Here is a 21932-nt window from a genome sequence, read left to right on the forward strand (position 1 = left end):
TCAGCCCCTGCTCTTTCTTCCAGGCGTGCGCTAGCGTGATCCTGTCCGCGCTCACCATATGGTAATAAACATGGCATTACTTCCTGTGGCAGCATAACTGCCCTCTGCAGTGGGTCCCAATAGTATCACTACAGGTTTAAAAGGAAGTTGTACCTTTGTAATATCTTTAACGTGGCTCAGGATTTCTTTCCAGCACACCTCCGCCAAAGGGCATGCCCACCACACGTGTATCAGAACTTGGTCAGTCCCCGCCAGCATGTTGAAGGATAGTCTGGGTTGATATACCACCTAAAACATATCTTGGAGGCTGCTTCCTTGATTGGCATATTTTGGAACCTTTCAGTCCCCGGCGCCAGATCTGGTCGCACATTTCTTCTGTGATTGCTTCTCCAACATCTTGTTCCCACTTTAACATATATGGAAGGACCTCTCCCGGGCTTGACCTATCTAGTATCCGATATAGCCTCACAACCCCTTTCGCAGCCGTCCTGTCTTTTATTGGGAGTTCCAGCGATAGTGGGTTTCTATTGGCTCTCTCTTTCACTATTTTACACAAGATCCAATGTCTTATCTGTGCATAATGAAACCGTTCACTTTCTGGGATCTGAAATGTATTTTTCCAATCTTCAAACGTCAATGGGTGCCCACCTAAATAAAAGTCTCCCAGTGTCAGAGGATGTTCCGTCCCCTCCCCTCCCCACTGAGTCCAAACCTGGGTTGGATGTGAAGTCAGGGTTCTGAGTCATTGGTGCGAGTGGACCTTCCCCTACCTGCACTTTCTTTCCCCGCTCTGCTTTATCCCAGTACCAGAGGGTGGCCTTAGTGGAATCTAGCAGTGTGCCCCCCACTCCCATGTGTTTTGGTGCCAGAAGACCGAGATTCTCAAGTGGCAGGCTGGTCGCTCCTCTTTCTATGTTGGACCACTCGTTTGGGTGTTCCCTTGGGGCCCACTGAAGCATTAGGGCTACCTGGGCCGCCATTAGGTATCGACTAAAGTCTGGGACTGCCAGCCCCCCCACCCCCCCAAAGCCAAAGAGCGAAATAGGACCTTTCTGGCCACTCTCGGCTTCTTCCCTTTCCAGATGAAGCTCAATTTCTTTCTGCAGAATTTTAATTGCCAAGTTTGGAATCAGTATCGAGAGAGAGCCTACCACATAGAGGAATCTTGGCAGTTTAGACATTTTTATAGCTATTATCCTTGCAAACCACTCCTGCAAGTCCCACCTCCTCAAATCCTCCATCAGGGTTTTAATAGCCCCGGAATAGTTGCCCCATATAACCTCTCATATGTAGGTGTTAAGTTCACCCCCAGATATTCTATTGTCTTTTGGTCCCATGTTAGCCGATGGCATGTGCCTCAATCTCCTACCCGTGCAGGGTCTTCCGTGATGTTAAGCGCTTTAGATTTAGCATAATTAACGTGAAATCCAGAGACCTTCGTAAATGTATCCAATAATGTGATGGCCATAGGAAGGGAGTGCGTCGTGTATTTAAGGAAAAGTAGGACATCATCCACGTAGAATGCTATCTTTTACACCCGATCTGTTGCCAAGGATACCCGTTGAATCCTTTGGTCCAATCTGATCGCCTGTGCCATGGGCTCCATGTCCATTGCAAATATTAGCGGAGATAACGGGCATCCCTGATGAGTCCCTTTATATATGGGATACTATCTGTTAGCTGTCCATTAACCTGTAGTCTAGCTGATGGGATCCCATAGTTAGCCAAAACCACTCGAGAGAATGTTGGCCCACACCCAAATTTCTCCAATGTTAACAGTAAAGAATTCCGATCTAATCTATCGAAGGCCCTGGAAGCATCCAGTGCCACTACAGACATATGTTGTCCTGTCCTTCGGCCCCTTGCTACGACATCTATGGCCCTCCGGATGTTGTCATATGTGTGACGCACCATCACAAAGCCTGCCTGATCAGGGTGGACCAGCCCAGGGAGAATTCCCACCGGCCTTTGTGCCAGTATCTTTGTGTACAATTTTGCGTCACCATTAAAAGAGAGATAGGACGACAGCTCCCACAATCTGTCGGATCCTTACCCGGTTTCAGCATTAGTACTGTGGTGGAAGGGCCCATGTCTTCGAGACTAGTCCTGTGTTCCTTATATAAGTGAAGAGTTTGGTCAGGGGACCCACCAGTGAGGTCCGGAAGGCCTTATAGTATGCATTTCCAAACCCATCTGGGCCTGGAGATTTGTTACCTTTCATCGAGCCTATGGCCCGCCCCGCCTCCACCCCCTGTGTTGTGCCTCAGCGTTTCTAACCTCTCCCTCCAATCTTTCTTTGTCGCATGACTCCTTTTTCACTCAAACATTTTGTGGTTTGGGCGATAAACTCCGCCTTACAGCGTTGCTGGCATCCCATATTGTCCCCCAGTCTAGACCTGATGAAACGTTTTCTTTAAAGCAATTCCGCTGGGCCGTTTCCATATGCATCCTAAGGGCCTGGTCCTGCAGCATCAGCTCATTTAGTCACCATGGTTTCCGCAAACTTTTGAGTGGGTCTCTCGGTTCCACCCGGAGCAGAACCGGTGCATGATCTGACGTATCTCAACCCTATCTCCAACCCAGGGACCTGTGGGACCAGTGTGTCTGAGATCAGGATCATATCTATCTGCGAAAAGCTACTGTGTGCTGCTGAGTAGTGGGTAAATGCTTTACCCTGCCAGGTTTCTCCAAGATGCTGCTCCCAGAGGAAGCAAGCTGGTGCCTGCCTACGTGTATTATCCTTAGATCTGGTGGGAAGGGCTTGTCCATTGAGGTCTCCATCACACAGTTAAAATCTCCCCCAATTGGACCCTGTCCCACACACCACCCAGCAACCTTAGCTAGCAAGCTCAACAGAAAGTTATCCCGTTTCTCGTTGGGAGCATATACCGCAGAGTTACCAGTTGGCCCATCAAGTCCCCCCCCCCCCAAACAAACACCAAATATCACCCTCCGGGGCTCAGCATATAAATCGTTTCTCAAAATGCATACCTTTTGCAAACAGTATCCCCACTCCCCTCTTTGTACCGCTGGAGGCCAGATACTGTATGGGAAAGGCCCTATGTCTTAGACTATTTTCATCACCTGGAAGCAGATGTGTCTCCTGCATCCACACCACTGAGGCCACTACATTGGAGAGTTTAACCCCTGTGCATTCAAGGTAATAAAAGGTCAGCCATAGTCTGACTTGCTTGCATTACCACTTATTAAGACTCTGACCTCCTACTTTCTTGTGTGACGTGGACATCTATGTAGCGTCCCTTCAACCTTTTAGAACCCTTTTCCCAACTCCCTCCCCCTTTCCCCCCCTTTTAACACCCCCATTCTAACAGATGTGTACTATTGTTGTACAACGGAACTCACCGGGTCTTGATAACTACCCGGGAAATGTAAGGACCTTATTACGCCTTCACCCACCCCCACTCTCCCCCCGGCCCCCATTTCCTTTAACTTTAACTGCTAGAATTTAACACAAGACTCCTTTGTCAGGGGCGAACTCAATTTACCCCCACACCCCATCTTACTTCAATATTCTTCTGTACCCAGACAATCTTTACGAGTGTGAAGGGAAAACTTTGTTTCTATCCACCTTCCCCTTCGGTCTACTCAGGTGGGATCCGAGGGTTTTGCTTCCTTCCTTCTTCCCTTCGGGCGAGGGTGCCCCGCCTCCTTTCCCCTTCCCTGTCCTTGTCGCCAGGGGAGGGCCATCCGCTGGGTTCTCCTCTTGGTCGCTGGTTTCTGTAGTCTCTCATCGGCACTGTCATTTCCTCCTCCTCCATCGAAATTGTGTAGCGTTGACCCTTCAATTCGAAGCGGAGACCACTTGGGAATATCCACCGGCATCGCACCTCTTTGGTTCGATGCCAGTCCTGGGCCACCCTTACGCGCTTTCTTTTTCGCAGGGTTGCTTGGGCCAAATCCTGGTACAGTGAAATCTATGCCGCCTGAAATCTAATCATTCCTGGCTTCCGGGCTGCCCGCATAATCTCTTCCTTTAGTTGAAATAAGTGCACCCTAGTCAGCACATCCGGAATCAGGTCTCTGCTTATCTGATAGGAGGAATATAGTCTCTGAGTGCGATCCAGGACAATTTCCTTGTCCCACCCCGGACCCAGTATATGGTGAAACAAGTCCCTCACATACTGTTGTAGGCTTGCGTCTGGTATAGGTTTGCGAATCTCCCTGATGCGTATATTATTACGTCTCAACCTATTTTCTGCATCTTCCTGTCTATTCTGGACCAGGTCTATCTGTTGCTCAAGCAACTGTACTCTAGTGGCGAGTTCCTCATGCTCATGCCCATGTTCTGCCACTGTTTCCACCTCATCTACTCTTCTTTCTATTGTCAGGACATATCTATTAAGATCAGAGATTGACTGAACCAGGTCAGCGGCGCTCTCTTTGATGTCTTTTATTTAGCTCCATTAGCATCACTGCCAGGCCTGATATTCTTATAGGCGGATCCTCTTCTTCCTGGAGGTGCTGGTTAGGGGGTAAGTGCATCTGCACTAGCGTTTGCTGCTGGCCACGTCTTGGCGTTTCTGACAGTTGCATTAGGGCTTTAATGTCCATCAAGGCTGGCCCTTTTTGTTGCCTTTTTAGCCATCGTCTTTTCTTTGAGACTGCAAGGGTTTTTGCAAAATCTATCAGCCCGCAGACAAAAACAAGAAAGCGGGAGTGCTGATAGCCATACGGAACAATCCAGATCTTTTAGTGACCGAGATGGACAGGGATGCACAGGGGAAGATACCTAGCTCTGAATTTGAAGGCGAGGGCTACACGGTAGCAACCATTTACGCCCCAAATAAGGTCAAGATGCCTTCATTCAACACGCCCTGGTCAAACTCAAGAAATTCGCACAGGGTCCCATAATTTTGACAGGGGATTTGAATATTGCATGGGATCCAGAAAAGGATAGATCCACGAAATCTAAAGGAGCCCAGGAGAAACATTTGAAAGAACTGACAGAAAGGGGAGAGATTCGCTATAATGAACATATGGAGGGGAAAGTAAGATGACAAGGTTGGGTACACCTTCTCATGTCCACAGAACAGCATCACAAATAGATTATGTGTTGGCATCGCGGAAACTCCTGGGACGGGTAAGGGCTATAGAGGTGGGGGCAATACTCTTATCTGACCACGCACACTTGACACTGAAAATTGGTAGAAGGCCAGGTCCTCTAGGAGGAAGTCCTGAGCAACGAGTTGAAAGAGGCGATCTTACGCTTCTTTGAGGATAACAATTCAGAAGACACATCAGTGCAAACAAGGTGGGACGACTTGAAGGATACAATTTGGGGAAAAATGATTGCGATTAAGCCCCACAGGGACAGGAAACTAAGACTGGTACGAAAATATTTAGTGGGGAAATTAAAGAAGGTAATGGCCAGGATGGGAGTCAGAGCGAGCAGGGAAACAAGAAAGTAGCATACAGCTATAAAAGGCCAATTGGATATTTTACAGGCAAAGGCAGCAGAAAGATCTTGGCTGTTTTTAAAACAAAAATGTTTTATTAAGGCTAACAAATCTGACAGACTTTTGGCTAGGATGTTGAGAAGGGAAGAGAATGCTGAAACTATTTTAAAAGTAAAGGTAGAAGGGGGGGAACCAGCACGAATACCAATGACATTGCCTGGGAATTCTCAAGGTATTATAAAGTACTATATAGCTCAGCAATCCCCCTAGAACAGAGTCAAGAAGACTATATAGGAGCAAGGGAACTGACTCAAATAACTGAACATGAAAGAGATGCACTAGAACTAGATATCAAATCGGACGAGGTGCGGAGGGTCATTATGGTTCTACCCAGCAATAAGTCCCCCGGCCCGGATGGCTTTAGCGCAGAATTTTAAAGATCCTTCAGGGAAAAAAGATTCCATACCTGGTGCCTCTTCCGAAAGAAATCGGGAGTAGGGGACAAATTACAACAACCATGGAAGAGGCGAAAGTGGTCCTCCTCCCAAAAGAAGGTAAAGACCCGACTATATGTGGTTCTTATAAGCTGATCAGCCCTAATCGATGTAGATGTGAAGATCTATACATATGTGTTGGCGAATCACTTAGACCAAATTCTCTCAAGCATAATTAGCTCAGACCAGTCAGGTTTCATAAGGGGAAGACAACCGAGCGATAATACAAGGAGGATAGCACACCTCATAGAAAAGATTAAGAGAAAGAGTCCCATCTATCTTATTAGCATTAGATGCAGAAAAGGCCTTTGACAGGGTACAGTGGCGGTTTCTGTTCGTCGCAATGAAGCGAATGGGCTTTGGTAAGAAGTATCTAACAAAGATCAAGGCCAACTACCAGAACCCATCCCTAAGGCTAACAATTAATGGTCAGCTGTCTGAGTCCATTAAGGTCCATAGAGACACAAAGCAAGGTCGCACCCTCTCAACCTTGCTCTACACAATGTATCTGGAGTCACTTATGCAGCAATAAGTTCGAATGAGGAGATTTAGGGAATACCATTTTGGGGGGTGGGGGGCTTCATAATACTGCTGCCTTCACGGATGACATGTGTCTGACCTTGATGGATCCGGACGGCTCCCTTAATATACTTTATGGTGCACAAATAAGGGTGATGAGGGACGGGCTGAACGATGATCGGAAAAAGATATGGAGTGCAATGGATAAGGTAGTGATTGGGGAAAACCTTGAGGAGGTACTATGGAAACCGAAGGGAGACAGACCAAAAAAGATGTATTATAGTAAGATATTGTCTGTGGGAGGAGATTCCTGGGACGAGATAAGGTGTGCCCAAATCACCACATTTCCGTCTCCATTTACACCAATTTTTGGCAACCCACATTTCACTCCAGGGTATGGAGAAAAGGGCTTTGGGGCGTGATGGGAAGGAGGTTGCCAAATGATCCAGGACATATTTGTGGGCCAGGCATTAAATCACTCTCCCAATGTAAGGCAGACTTTGGAATGGAAGAAACTGAGAGGTTTCGATATTTCCAAATAAGGCAAAGGTTAATAAAGCCTTTCATGAGGGAGGCAGCGACGTGAAGCTTAACCCCCTTAAAGAAATTCCTAGTGTCTGGGTACAGGGATAAACATTTGGGGGGAGGGGTGGATATTTACTCACTTATCAAACAGGGTGAGTAATCAGGGGAAAGGAAATACATGGCATCCTGGGAAGGGGCAACGGGCCAAGAGATAGAGGCAACAGAATGGAAGCAACTGTGGACTAAGATACCCAAGCTAACGAGATCCCTACAAATCCAGGGAATACGGGTTAAAGTCATGTTACAATGGCACCCAACTCCAGATAAAATACATACATTCTACCGTGCAGTATCTAATTTTTTCTGGAGACAACGTGGAATGGTGGGGACTTGGAATCATATCTGGTGTGACTGCCCTCACATCCAGGAATACTGAAGGGTGATATGGGAAGCACTAGGGGAGGCAACGGGTCTACAGAGGAATGTCTATCCTGGGGATATGGGGACAATTGGAAGATCTGACTACCAGAGCGGATCGTCAAATATATGTGACTCTGATGATGGCAGGGTGGGGCGCTTAGGTTGGCGAAAAAAAATCAAAGGACCCTCCAACTGAACATTAATGGGTGGGAAAGGTTTGGAACTGCAGCTCTGGAATGGGTTACCTACTTCAAGGCGATTATCAAGGATTCTTGGCTGACTGGTCCCGGGTTCCTTCAGAAAAGGGGCAAGGGGAACTGGTGCCCGATGAAACTGAGACTGCTAGGTCTGGTGGAATAAACCAGGACACTTGACCTTTGGAGGCTACGTATCAAGGAACATCAATAGGAAAGCCTACGATCAGAATCTCTCTCGGGGAGGAGTAGGGGGGGTTACAAAGCTTTGGAAATGTGAACATTTTAATAAAAAGTTACATGTAAAAAAGTGACACCTGAACAGTACTTACACCTGAACTATCTTTTCGTTCCCTTAACTCATGTAACAGGTTGTAACAGCGCCTTGATGCCCTCGGGTTTAGTGCACTTTATAAAAGTGAAAATAAATAAAAACAGTTTTAAAAAAACAATAAGAATTTCAAAGACGAACAATCATATGCAGGATGTGTAGACCAAGTGGAAAACATTTAAGCTTGTAATGTATTCATTCCTTCGAGTCAAGCTATGTTAGGCGGAAACCTGTGCAGTTCCCTCTGGGACCACTGCAAAAGATTTAGGACTACAGGCGTTTGGCAGTGAACCCACTTGGTAGCAGTCTGTACCACACAGATTCACTTGGTAGCTGTGGCTGAGCAGTCAGACTTCTCTCAAGAAGAGTTAAGCAGTATGTGGAGTATACAATATAGAACAATTCTTCACAGTAAGACAAGCAAACACGCAACAAGGCTTCAGTGTAAAGATATTAAGGTATTTATTTATAACGGAACATCTATGAAAAACACTATGGCACTATCACGGCAAACAATTCAATTACAAATACTCTACGAAGAAGAAACGATCAAACCCCCTAACAATATTTCGACAAGTCTAGGTTCTACCGGCATCACTTATTTACAGACAGAGGTGTATACCTCAACCTAGATGGCACTCTAATATTAGTTAGGACGGGAGAGAAAAAAATAGGCAGGTTTACGAAATCAACACAGTTCAATACTTCACGAGAAAAAATGCAAGGCACGAAGGCAAGAACCACAATAGATCATAAAGTTCAGAGGCCAGGCCCACTCGGAGAGAGGCAAGGCGATATGTCCAAAAGTCTCTAGAGGAAATGCGTTCGAGTCTTTGTAGCAAATTGTTATCGGCAGATTGAACCAGTTCAGAACAATATGTGAGAAAGCTTGGAGGCGACCCAACGGAAAGGCGAGGATTAAGACACCTCACTCGAACCGATCGAAAGGGAAGCCAGGCGGACACGGTACCTTGTTGTGGAGGGCAGCTCCGGCAGGGGCAGTTGTTCCTGGTGGTGGATGCACGTCGGGTCTTTGCCAAGAGTAGAGATGATCTTGTCGTCGAAGAAAAGTGAAGTCCGGTGCACCACCAGGGAAGAGACCAGCCGCGGAGTGCTCCATCACAAGGCACCACCTTTTGGTCGCGGTACAGGGGTAGTGGCTATCCGGTTGCCGAGGTGCTCTGCACGGGCAATTCGACCACTGCGTCCTGAGGCGAAGAAAAAGCAAAGGGGACTGGTTGTTCCCACCAGTCAGGGGAAGAGACTCTCCGGCAGGGAGATCTCCTCTGTTGTCGGGAAGTGGTGAGTCGGTTCAGCAGGGCTCCACCGGAGGTGTCGTCGTTGCAAGTCGGCTCAGCGTTACCCTCGTCGGATTCTTAGGTCCTGTGGCGACTTCTGAAGATCCAGTCCCAAAAGCCCTGCTTTTATGCAGAAAACCCCCATTCATTCAGCCTAGCTGTCAATCAACACTCGCTAAGTGGTGAGCGGGGAGGCTCACCACTTGGGCCAATCACTCCAGAGTGCGACCGGAGTTGGCAAGGCAACTCGGTCCAGGGTGCCTAAACCCCCTCCCACACCCCTGTGGTAACCCAGACAGAATGGCACCACTTTGGAGGGTCTCTGTTCAGAGGCCCGCCAAAAGTGGAACAAAGGGCTCAACCTTTGGTTTAGGAGTCACAGAGACGAACACAGACGCCATTTTTAAAAACCGAGTTCTGGCAGAAAATACCATCCGATAAACTTATTTAAGACAAGTAGATTGGTGGTACGTTAGAGATTAACGAGGAAAAGTATCAATCTCCAACAATGGGACGAATCCCATAGGGTTATGTTCGGGGTCGAACATAACAAGTAGTTTCCACTGCCACGAGCCTAAACTCGACGAGGGGGGACGGGACAGTGCCCCCTCGAGTAACAGACCCAGGAGTAATCGAATTACCCCTACTAGCACGTCCACAATAAGGTGGTTGGTACTAGTTCTGTTAGTAAATTTAGGTCTAGTAAAGTCAATGGTGACTTTACATGCCCGGGGAGACAGTAGTCAGTCCCCAGGTATGGAGTCTATGGTGGAGGTCCGCTAGGACGCCCCAGTGTTACGGCACGTAGGGTGCGGTGTAACACACATAGAAAAACATATGAGACCCTATGGAGTGAAAGACCCCATAGAACACATTGACATTAAAAGGAATTACACACATTCATGTCCAAGAGTGGGAGGAAAAGAGTCTCACTCTTGGCAGGATGGACAAAAACAAACTCCAGAAATCCAGCAAAGCTGCTGGGGGACTCACTCGATTAGGAAATTCAGCCTAAACAGAGAATTCTCCCTAACAAGCTATGCAGAAATTCAACCACTGCCAGTTAAGCAATGCACGGCCTTAATGCAGTACTTGCATTGCACGCTAGATAGAAAAAAAATTGTGTGTGCTACTGAGGACCTAGCATTGGTCTCTGGCTTCCCCCTTCTTGAAGTAAATCAAGTAAGGGCCGTCCTGAAACACTACCAGTGCGTATGCAGGAGTGGCATATCGCGCGTCAAACACTGACCAACACATCACTGCAGTGCAGACTGAAGTTGAACACCTTTTTTAAAAGCTTGCGACGATGGTCTATCGACTTTTAATCACTGTGAATAAGCATTGAGTTTTGGGTTATAAAAAAAAAAAAAAAAAAAAAAAAAAACAACGTCTACTGGCACTTTCTAGGACAATGCCTTAACTCGCAACAACACTAAACTTAGTTTAATAATAGCTGTGAAGTTAGGGTAATCTTCAATACAGAAAAATAACAAGAATAAAGGCAATTATGTGCTAGATGACTGTTTAGTTAGTAGTGTGTGCCAAGTAAATGAAATATTAAATACAGATGACCGGCATTCGTAAATACAGTAGTTTCTATTACTTGTGTAAGCAACTGACGAATGCACTCCAATCAATACAGCAAGATAAACCACTGGGCCATTTGGACGGCTACAATCTGCCCTCCGTTTTACGGATCTTCACAGATGACTTGAAGAGTACTTTCAAACCCTCTGCATACAAGGACATACATAATCTACAATGGACTTCCCCTGCCCAGTTTGCAAGGGTATTAAATGTCACGCCGCCTTTGAAAAAACGCACGCATGCCTGCTTAAAAAATATATCTTGCAGTGCGAATGCAATTATGACTGCAACCAATTACCTTTAATGTGAGACTGCTACCATGTGATAGCCTGGGAAAAACCATCCCAGCGATTAAAACCGGAGCAGCAAAATGCATCATTCAATGTGGTATAATTATGTATTTACATACAATAGATATCCGTGCTCTTATTGGACCTTGCCCGCGAAATAGCCTAGAAGGGCATCTGTTAATAGCTGTGCCCGTGTGTTGGTCAAAGATACAGCCTGCTTTCATTACACAAAGACAAACACTATATAGCCTCCCTTTCTACTCAAGAGCTTGTTATTACCGAATGTCGATAAGAACATCTGATCGTCACGGGAGGATAGCTCCTTGGAAGCAAGACGACACGGCGCAACACAGGTTCGATCACCGGGTCGCGATTAGAAACCTCTGGGTATTAAACGCGTTATAAATAACCAATCACATCATATCAAATGGGGGAGAATAAATACTCAGGGTAAAGGACAGATTAGTTTGAAGAGGATGCCATGATCCACCTTCTTACCCTTTGCCATCCTCCACCCAGAGCCTGCAGTGACGTCATGGCGGCTGCATCCCGACAATGACCTCATCCATTTTCCTACCAGACTTCAAGCCAGATCCGCCTGTGCAACCACATGGCCTAAAGGACGTCATTTCACCCCCCAGGATTGTTAACAAAGAGAAACTGCAGTTACAATGTAAACCCAAACAGACGAAGCGCAGCGTGTTTGGGAAAAACGAATTCAAATCAACAATAGAGAGAAGGACGAGTGTGTTATGTTCAATATGCCTGCTACAAAACAAAGCGATAATGTGGCATGAGCCCAGTCTCGACTAGGGTCACCTATAACCTCGCCCTCGACTATGCGTAAGGGAAAGTAGGAGAATCATTTCAAAGGAGCGACCATACTGATACATGAACCAGTCTTAAGCAACATAGCAAGATACGGAGACATACTCTTAAAATGAGGGTAGATGTCCGAGGACAATCTCCATGACACTGACAACAAAGTGTACGTAAAGAAAGGTTGGGATTAGACCTACCAAGGGTGCGCCTCTGCTTAAACGTCTTCTCGGAGGGCATGGCGAGCCCTCTGCAGAGGTCTGTTCGCTTTCTTTAAATCCTCTTTGTTTATTTTGAACTGCCTGCTGTCGACACCGACAGATACACAAACCAACCCCCAACTTCTGACGTCCCTACTCTTCCTCTGCCTGCCTCCGCTGCTCTGCTGTCAGCCCTGCCCAACCTAGCTAGCAAAAACAAAACACACCGACGTACGATCTGACGTCATGACGCAAGCCACTGTAAGCCGACCTGCTCCCACAGCCATGTTGAGTGTGACACAGGATAAACTACAGCTGTTTAATGTTGTCCCGGTATGGTGTAATGCATGGCATCCTAAAGCGTATCTGTTACGGTGCAAGTTTAATACGCACGTTGTGGTATATTGGTATACTGACCGAACGAAAGACACAACTTGATCCCGTAGCCCATAGTTTGTTTTTGACAGTTCCTACTATTTTCGTGAAGCTTGCTTTACCGTCGTTTTTAAAATGTTTAATTTTCCACACAGTTGATATCCGTACTGTAATGTTCAATACTGCGCGAGAAGCACACGAGACGAATTTTTCCAATAGCGTCACTTATAGTGAGCTGAGCTGTAGAACTGTGGGCAAGTTTCTAACACCGTATTGCAGGGCACTTTCATACACTATATGACGTCATAACATCATTCCCTGTTGGTCCGAACCGAATAGTTATTGAATGTATTGGTGAATGACTGTAAAACACTCTTAACACCTGGCTTGAGTGAGTCCACTGCTAAAATGTTGACATTGGGAGGGGATGGCCACGTTTTCAGATGTTAATAGCACCAAAAATTGGGTTTCAGTGGGTTAACAGTGCATCTCGGGAAGATAGCCCAGCAGCAACTGTGAAGTATGCTGCCGCCGGTGTTGCGGGCGGCAGCAGGAAGGTGATGCGGGCCTTCGGCAGAGGCCTGCTCGGTCGCACAGCATGCAGAACACAGCGCGGCAATCAAACACACGACTACTCGTTGGGTTGCATAAACCCGGACTGGCGTGAACCCGCCAGTTCCGGTGATTCCTTTATTATCCCCCCCTCCCCCTTCCGGGTCACGTGACCTTTCACGTCAGGGCACGTGACACCACATTCCTCCCCAATTTGGAGGCAATTTCACAGATATCAATAGAAAACATTTTAGCTGGGACTGCCGTCTTTTGCACCAGTTCTTTGACGGTATACTCCGTCCACGACATATCCCTGGAGGCGAGATGACGGCTTGGGCTTCTCTCTCAGGCTGTAACGGGTGTTCCTTTCCCTGGGCGGGCCTTCTATGATGGTCTCTGCTCCAGTCTCCGCCTCTTGCGGGTGTGGTCTGTCCGTTTCTTCCGGCGCATTTTCGCTACTCGGTGGTACGCGTCTTTGGGGCGTGTCGGCTGTTCTTTCTCTCGGAGATGGTGGGTGTTCTTCCCACATTTCCGGGGGTACCTTCCTGAAATGGGATATGTTCCTGGTCACGGTCTCCCCTCCTCGGGTGGCGGTGACCATGCTGTGGTTGGTGGTCTGGACTGTCCACGGGCGAACCTCAAAGTTGAGAGACATCTTCTTCGGCGGTGCTCGGTTCCTGACGAGGACCGTGTCTCCTGGGTTTAGTTCTCGATGGCGCGCTCGTCTGGCGATGCTTTCTTGCTCGTTGTGCTTCTTCCGCCTTGCATCCACTTCTGGGATGTCTGGCTCTGGTGCAATCCAGTGTGGATGTAAAGGGAGTTCCGCCTCTATTGGTACTCCGAACATGAGGGCTGCTGGGCTGATCCCAGTGGCTGAGTGTGGGGTTTGCCGGTGCGTTCTTAGAAACCGATACACTGCCTTCAGCCAGGGGTGCCCTTGCTCCTTGGCAATTCTGATGACTTTGTTTAGCGACCCCATGAAGCGTTCCGCGTCACCATTTGCCTGAGGCCATCTTGGGGTAATGCGCTGATGTTTTACGTTTACTTCTTTGAAAAATTCCCGCAGCTCCTGGCTGGTGAATGATGGTCCATTGTCACTTTTCACTTTCCTCGGGATGCCATGTGTGGCAAACATCTTCTCCAGCGTGAGGATGGTGGTTTCAGCGTTGGTGGATGCCACATGCTCTACTTCAGGGTATCTGCTAAATTCGTCTATCACTACGAGCAGGTATCCTTCGCCCGCAATGGTGCAGTGGTCCATGCTGACTGCGTCCCACCGCTTGCAGCTTCGTGGGACACTGCTGATCGGTTCCGGGTTCTCTGGTCTCCTGGACGCTTGGCAGGCTGCGCATGACTCTACAAGCTCTGTTATTCTTTGGTGCATGTTTGGCATCCACATTCGGGACTTAAGGTACGCCGTGGACTTGACGATCCCTTGATGTCCACTGTGGACTAGTTTGAGCGCCCTTTCTTCGAGGGACTCTGGCAGTATGATACGGTGACCTTTCAGAAGCACCCCTTCCGGTGCTATCGAGAGTTCGTGCCTGATCCCAAACAGGGCTCTGAGTTTGGTTTGAGCTGACGCTGTGCGGTGGGTCATTGACATGAGATAGTTTTTCCAGCTTCCTGATTGAATGGCGGAGGCAGTGTATTGCAGGATGATGTCCTCTTTTGTCTCTTGCACTACTTCCTGCAGTGTCAAGGCTCGCGGCGGGCGCATGCCACCACGTGACAGACATGCTCGTCCGTTTCTCTCGCGTGGTGTTGTTCGCTGTCGGTAGCGGGTCGCGGATGGCGGGACAGATAGTCTGCCGGGTTGTCCGAACCTGGCCGATATTCCACCTCAATGTTGTACGGCTGCAGCTGCAGCATCCACTTCTCTATGCGGGCAGGAGGGTGGGGGGCGGAACCCCGGAATATCGGGATCAGGGGCTTGTGGTCGGAGAAGACTTTTGCCTGTTTTCCTAACAGGTATACCTTGAAATGGCGGCACCCCCACAGTATGGCCAGGGCTTCCTTTTCTATGTAGGCGTAGTTCTGTTCGGGTTTCGTGAGGGCCCTGCTGGCAAACGTGATGGGGAACACTCTGCCTTCACCGTCGGTTTGGGTCAGCACAGCTCCTAGTCCCACTGGGCTGGTATCAACGAGGAGTTCAGTCTGCCGCTCCACGTTGAAGAATGCCATGGTCGTGGTGGCGGACAGGGCGTCTTTGATCTGTTGAAACGCCTGTTGGTGTACTTCGGTCCACTCCCATCTTTGGTCCTTCTTGGTTAGCTCTCTGAGAGGGCTCGCAATGCTGGCGAGATCGGGGATGAAGAGTGTGCAATAGGTCGCCATCCCCATGAAACTTCTCACTTCCGAGGCAGACTGGGGTGGCTTAAAGTCCTTTATGTCATGTACTTTGAATGGGTCTGGGGATACTCCTGCTGCGCTGAAGATGTAGCCGAAGAAACATAGTTCATCTTTGTTGAACTCGCATTTTTCCGCATTGAGTGTCAAACCCGCTTCTTCAAGTCTTTTCAAGACTGCTGCTAGACGTCGGTGGTGTTCGTCCTTGTCTGAGGCGTACACAAGGATATCATCACTGATGTTGATGGTACCTGCCAGCCCTGTGATGACTTTGCGGATCCCGTGCTGGAAAACCTCCGCGGCGGACGATATCCCAAAATTTAATCGCTTGTACCTCATTAGGCCGAGTTGGGACGAAAATGTGGTGATGTATCGTGATTCTTTGGATAGTCTTAGCTGGTGATATCCAGACCGGAGGTCGAGTTTGCTGAGCTCGTCAATGGTGGGAGTTACATGGCGTTCTCGGCCGATGGCTACGTTGGGGAGCCTCATGTCAATGCATATTCTTACTGCATTAGGCTGTTTCGGTTTCTGGGCTACCACCATTGGCGAGACCCACGGGGTCGGGCCTGATGTTCTCTCAATGATCCCTGCTTCTTCGAGCTTGGATAGTTCTTTCTCCACTACACCTCTCAGGTGAAATGGGATCCGTCTGTGGCGTACTGCCTTGGGTTCAACGGTAGGGTCTATGTGGAGTTTAATGGTTCTCCCTTTTAGGCACCCGATGCCCTGAAACAGCTTCTTGTGTCGACCTAGGAGGTTGTTAAGTTCGTCGTGTTGAATGCTGAATGCGAAGTGTATCAGCTTCAGTTTCTCTGCTGTTCTGCAGCTTAATAAAGTCTCGCAGCCGGCATCTACGACGTAGATCCGTGCACGGCAATTGGTGTTGTTGTGCGCAAAGTCTGACTTGAACGATCCCCGCACTGGGAGGGGTTTCTTGGACCCATAGGCATACAGCCTGACTTTCTTCTTGTGGATTTCTGGCTTTGGGTGAAGTCTGTTGAATGCCGTCACTGGCATGACGTTTACTGTTGCGCCGGTGTCAATTACTACTTTGAGCGGGTCTCCGTTGGAGAGGACTGTGCACGATGGTCTCTTCTTCTGGCGTGATCGGCCTGATTTGACTGCTGATATTAAGTGTACTCGGTGCACTTGTCTTTTCCCTTTTTTCTTCCTCCCTTTGTTCCGCCTTTCGGGGATGAGCTGCTGTCGCTGTCGTCGCTGTCGCTCGTGCTCGGGGATCTTTGGGACTCATCGACTGCTCTAGCTTTACCTTTCCTGGCTTGTTGGCGGGAAGATTCTCTGGGGGCGAACTTTCTCCGCGTGGGCCTGAGTCTTTGTCATTCCTGTTCGGCGGATTCAGGCAGACGGCTGCATAGTGGTTAAGGTGATTGCATTTTCTGCATGTGGATCCCCAGGCGGGGCAGGATTCGCCTTTATGCCATGGGCCTCTGCACCACTTGCAGGCTTGATTTCGTCCCTGTGACGGGTGAGGCCTCTGGTTCTGTTTTGGGCGCGTGCTTTGTTGCTTGGAGATGGCCGCTACGTCTTCTGCGGGTCCGGGGCTGTCTAACGGCAGTCTCTGGATGGCTGCTTCCATTACCGCTACTTGGTCTTCTGTCTGTTCGCGGAGACGCGCTGTCTCGAGAATGCGCGATAACCGCATGTTCCTCTCTGATAGAATTGCCCTTCTTAGTTTTTCAGAGGAAATTCCATTGATGATTTGGAGGCGAATGGCGAATTCTTCGTCCGGGAATTCACAGCCTACGGCCATTTCGCGAAGGCGAGCGTGAAATTTGTCCACCGTCTCTCTCTCGCGTTGTCTCGCCATACAGAAATGGAACCGCTCATAGTCCGGATTGAGGTCAGGCTTGAACATGTTGGTGAGCGCGGCTCTCGCTGCTGCGTAGTCGATGTCGCTCCCACGGTTTGGCAAGGCGTTGAATAGGCGCAAAGCTGCTGACCCCACGTTGAGTAAGAGGAAGGTGCGCATCTTTTTGGGTACGGCGATGTCCCTGGCCTCAAGGTGCATCTCAAATTGCTGCAGCCATATTTCCCACCTGATGGCAGCTCTACTGGTGAAAGAGTCGAATGGGGGCATGAATGTAGTTAGCGCGGGATCACTGCGCTCATCGGTGATGCTCCTCCTTGATGATGGGTTGGTGCTGATTCTTGCAGGGCTGGTGCTTGGGCTCGACATGCTGCACCACCGGGTGTCCTTGGGGGCTGGGTGTTACTGGTGAGTTTGTCGTAGCTGCAGGGGTACTGTTGTGGGATGGCACATGACCCCACGTGGAATGCTGCAGTTCTGAGCGTGCCGCGTATGATACGCCCGGGCCGCGTATGATAATACGTTCTGCATCTCTCCTGGGGTACCGGTGTAACAGGTTGTGCTTTCTGTATATATATATTTTTTTTTTTCTAAGCGCGAGACGAGCACTATTGTGAGTGCGGCCAGCGGGATCGTGCGTGGATCGTGGGCGGAGCCGGAGTCGGTGCTTACCGGCGTCCGCAACGTTGCGTGGGTCCGTGGATGCGGCGGCTCCCTCCGATGCCGGGAGGTGCGCAATCCACTACCGCCTCGTCGCCAGTGTGAAGTATGCTGCCGCCGGTGTTGCGGGCGGCAGCAGGAAGGTGATGCAGGCCTTCGGCAGAGGCCTGCTCGGTCGCACAGCATGCAGAACACAGCGTGGCAATCAAACACACGACTACTCGTTGGGTTGCATAAACCCGGACTGGCGTGAACCCGCCAGTTCCGGTGATTGCTTTATTATCTCCCCCCCCTTCCGGGTCACGTGACCTCAGGGTATTTAGTGCATTATAAATAACATATCATTCATAAGGTTCCCATATTTTTATCACGTAAATATGGCACATGGTGTTTTGGGCCCGGCGGTGGTCACGCGGCCGGCCTCATTGGTGCTGAGGAGCCCAACACCATGCTGTTATGCCGGGGTAACCCGGATTTACGGGGTGCTGCAGAGTGGGGACCTGAGAGGCTGTGGGGCACAGCCTGGGTGCCGGTCACCGGGGATGCCTGGAGCATCCTGGATGGTGGGTGCCTGGGCTGGATCCAGGGCAGCAGGGTGGTCTGAGTGGTCCAGACCAGCAAGGACCCGTAGGGCCATGGTCACACGGCCTGGGGCCTGCAGGCCAGGGCTGCAGGACTGTGATCACACGCTGTAGGCCTGGGGGCCCACAATGAGAGACGAACACAGGAGTTCCATAGTTGGAGTCTGCAGCCATTCTCCTGCACGTGCCTGCAGGGGCTCCTTAAGGGATAATGCACATGGGAGCGTCACACATTACACTCCTCCTTTTTCATAAGGAACAAAACAAACGTTGCTGAGACATACATGTTTCCCCCGTTACAGAACGACAAATACTTATCACTTGGAAATTGTGTGGTAGACAGGTAATAGGATATGCCACGGACACGTACATAGCTACTCAAATAGTTACAGACATAACACATACTAACATACTCAGCAGGTGACAGTCGTGGTCGGTGAACTGCCAGTGGAATCTAGACAGTTCTACCACAGTTCACAAAACCCTTTATTAACATGGTGTTCGGAACTGCAACCACCGAAACAAACACCATGGTTGATTGCTGGCACAATATGCACACCTACGAACTGCAGGATCACAGCTTCATATCACTGTTCTTTACTGAGACCACTTTAAGTATGTAGCTACTATGCAGGTTCACAGCTTCAAAACACATGTACACTGAGTCCTCTTTAAGCAATTGCAGGACTGCAGGAGACCAGTTCACTTTCCATCAGTGTCCGTTCGGGAGTCACTTCCCCAGGTCCAGGTCCATTAATGGTACAGTTCACGGCCGACAAAGCCGCACCTGGCGGGTACCATGGGCCACATCGGCATAGCCCCCTGATGTTATGGGCAGGGCAGCGGGACGAAGATCGCAGCGCCTCCAGACTGCTCCACGTAACGTTGACAGGGCACGGGGTGACAGGACATCACTCACCCCCTTCTTCAGCGATGTTCCCCCAGTAAGGAGTGTCTCTTTCCTCCCGGTGGGCAGAAGGGCGCACAAGCACTCATGTTGAGCTGCAACCCACACCTTGCCCGTTGCACTTCTCCTTGGCGTTGGGGGCCAGGGCTGCATGGTTTGGTCGGACACAAGTTGTTGGCTGGACTCAGGGGGTTGGAAGGTATCTCCCCAAAGCCCACATTGGCCTGGTCTTTCGATGGCATGGCATGCAGGGTGACATTAGTTGCAGGCAGCCAGGGTGTCATTAGTGGCAGGCAGTCAGGGCCACTTGTAGGGCAGGTTGGGTGACTGCAGTGCCTCAGTGTTGGGGCCACTTACAGGACAGGCAGGGTGACGTTAGTGGCAGGCAGTCCAGGAACATTTGTGGCACGGTGTCAAGGCCACCTGTGGGGCAGGCAGGGTGACTGTGGTGGCACAGTGTGCTTTCAGGGCAGGCAGGTTGACTGTGGTGGCACAGTGTGCTTACAGGGCAGGCCAGATGTTTGTAGTGGCTCAGTGTTGGGGCCACTTACAAGACAGGCAGGGTGACGCTGGTGAAAGATGCTGAGGCCACTGCTCCTTGCTCCACCTTGGGGTATGGGGCTGATGTCACTGGTGAGCTGGGTGACACTGATGGCAAGGTGCTGAGGCCACTTGGTTCTCTCTCTCAGGCAGGAGCGGGCACACCTACTTCCTTCTTCTCCGATGTGGAGCACTTTATCAGCTTCAACCCCGGGCCCAGGATCATGATGAGGGTTCAGGCGGTTATTCATTCTGCTCCTACCGGAGCACTGTAGCAAAGCTCCCGACCGGAGCACTTCGTTATTTTTTTTCCTGCTCCTCCCGGAGCACAGTTCATCTACTTCTCCGCAGGGCCCGGGATCACAGTGGGAGCTCCGGCAGTTCTTCCTTCTCATCCTGTCACTTGTGGGGGGGCTCTTACCTCCAGTCCTTCGCTCCGGACAGGAGCATCCACTCCTCTCCTGCCCGGCAGCCCAGGGCTTCATTGAGGGGCTGCTGGCACATTTTCTTCCTTCCCCTGGAGGCGGATGCCGCAGAGGGCTGCAGGCTGGATCCTTCTCTGGCCACACAAGCACCCTCCTCGCATAGGGCCGCGGCCAGGGAGGACCTATGCCGAAGGCTGCCTTTTCTCCTTTCCTCTCGTCTGGGGGCAGGGCAGCACCACTCTCTTCCCCGGCGGGAGGTTGTTTCCTCGCCAGGCCTGCACCATTCTTCCTCCCCCCACAGCGGCAGATGCCGCAGGGGGTGGTGCAGGCTGGTTCCCTCCTCCGCAGCACAGCAGGGGCTGCCACTTCTCCTCTTCTTCCTCTGAAGTGGAACAGCAATGCTCTCTCCCCAGCGGGAGACGTCCTTTTCTTGCAGCTGCGGCCGCTCCATTACTTCTCCCCTGGGGGTAGGGGGACGCACTCTTCTTTTTCTTGCAGCAGAATACCACAGGGGGGGCAGGACAGCACAACTCTCCCCCGGCGGGAGGTGTCATTTATTTGCGCGGCAGCGGCCACTCCATTACTTCTCCCCTGGGGGGGCGCACACTTCTTTTGTTTGAGAGGGTGTCAGCACCACATCATTACTTCTTTCGCGGCAGCAGCCACTCCATTGCTTTTCTACAGGCGGGGGGCAGCATGACACTTCTTTTTGCGGCAGATGCCGCGGGGGGCAGCACAACAATTCCTCTTGCGGGGGGGTTTGCATGCATGCTCCGATCCCGGCCGCACGAGCACCCTCCTTACAGAGGGCCGCGGCCGGGGCAAAGTCATGCAGGGGCATCCCCACTTCACTGCAGCAGTGTCCTTCCGCTCCTCCTCCCTTCCCCCTCCTCTTCCCTCCCATTGAGAGGGGAAAAACGAAATTGAGGGACAGGGACAGAGCAGAGGCATCACAGGGGCTCACCTCATTTGTCGCCATTGTTGTGGGGCCGGCGGCGGTCACGTGACTGGCCTCATTGGTGCTGGGGAGCCCAGCATCATGCTGTTATGCCGGGGTCACCCGAACCTACTGGTTGTTGGAGGGCAGGGCCCTGGTAGGCTTTGGGGACCAGCCTGTGTGCCGGAGCACCCGGGATGCCTGGAGCATCCTGGTTGGTGGGTGCCTGGGCTGGACCCAGGGCACCAGGCTGGTCTGGGGGGCCCGGACCAGCAAGGACCTGCAAGGCCGTGGTCACACGGAGTGAGGCCTGCAGGCCAGGGCCGCAGGGCCGTGATCACATGGTGTAGGCCTGCGGGCCCACAATGAGAGATGGACACAGGAGTTCCATAGTTGGAGTCTGCAGCCCTCTTGTCATGATCTCTGCTTCCAAAAGATCAGGACTTCCCCGACTCCCTTGGAAGCAGACCCATAACCCCGGTTCCGAGTGCCAGCCAGTCCCAATTGGGACCTTTTGGACCCTGTCCTGGCACCAGTGGCACCAGGCTCATAAAGATGCCCAGTCCCAGCGCTGGAAGCGCCGGGCTCATAATGCTTGGGTGGACTTACCTGCAGCAGACCATGCTGCTTACTTACCTGCCATTTGAACCCCTGATCCTCTTCTGTTTGGGACTACTTTTG

At 50.4% G+C, this 21932-nt stretch overlaps 1 protein-coding gene across 1 annotated transcript in view; it reads right to left on the bottom strand.

Moving 5' to 3' along the window:
• The window catches only part of MAP1LC3B (microtubule associated protein 1 light chain 3 beta), a 106977-nt gene extending 94572 nt beyond the window's left edge, over positions 1-12405 (bottom strand). Inside the window, exon 1 of the mRNA XM_069636190.1 lies at positions 12095-12405. Coding sequence (XP_069492291.1) covers positions 12095-12134 — 40 coding nt within the window. The 5' untranslated portion in view covers positions 12135-12405. The remainder of the gene's footprint in view (positions 1-12094) is intronic.
• Positions 12406-21932: the final 9527 nt, after the last annotated feature.

This window comes from Ambystoma mexicanum, chromosome 1q (assembly GCF_040938575.1).
Source record: "Ambystoma mexicanum isolate Mex_15411 chromosome 1q, UKY_AmexF1_1, whole genome shotgun sequence".
NCBI lineage: Eukaryota > Metazoa > Chordata > Amphibia > Caudata > Ambystomatidae > Ambystoma > Ambystoma mexicanum.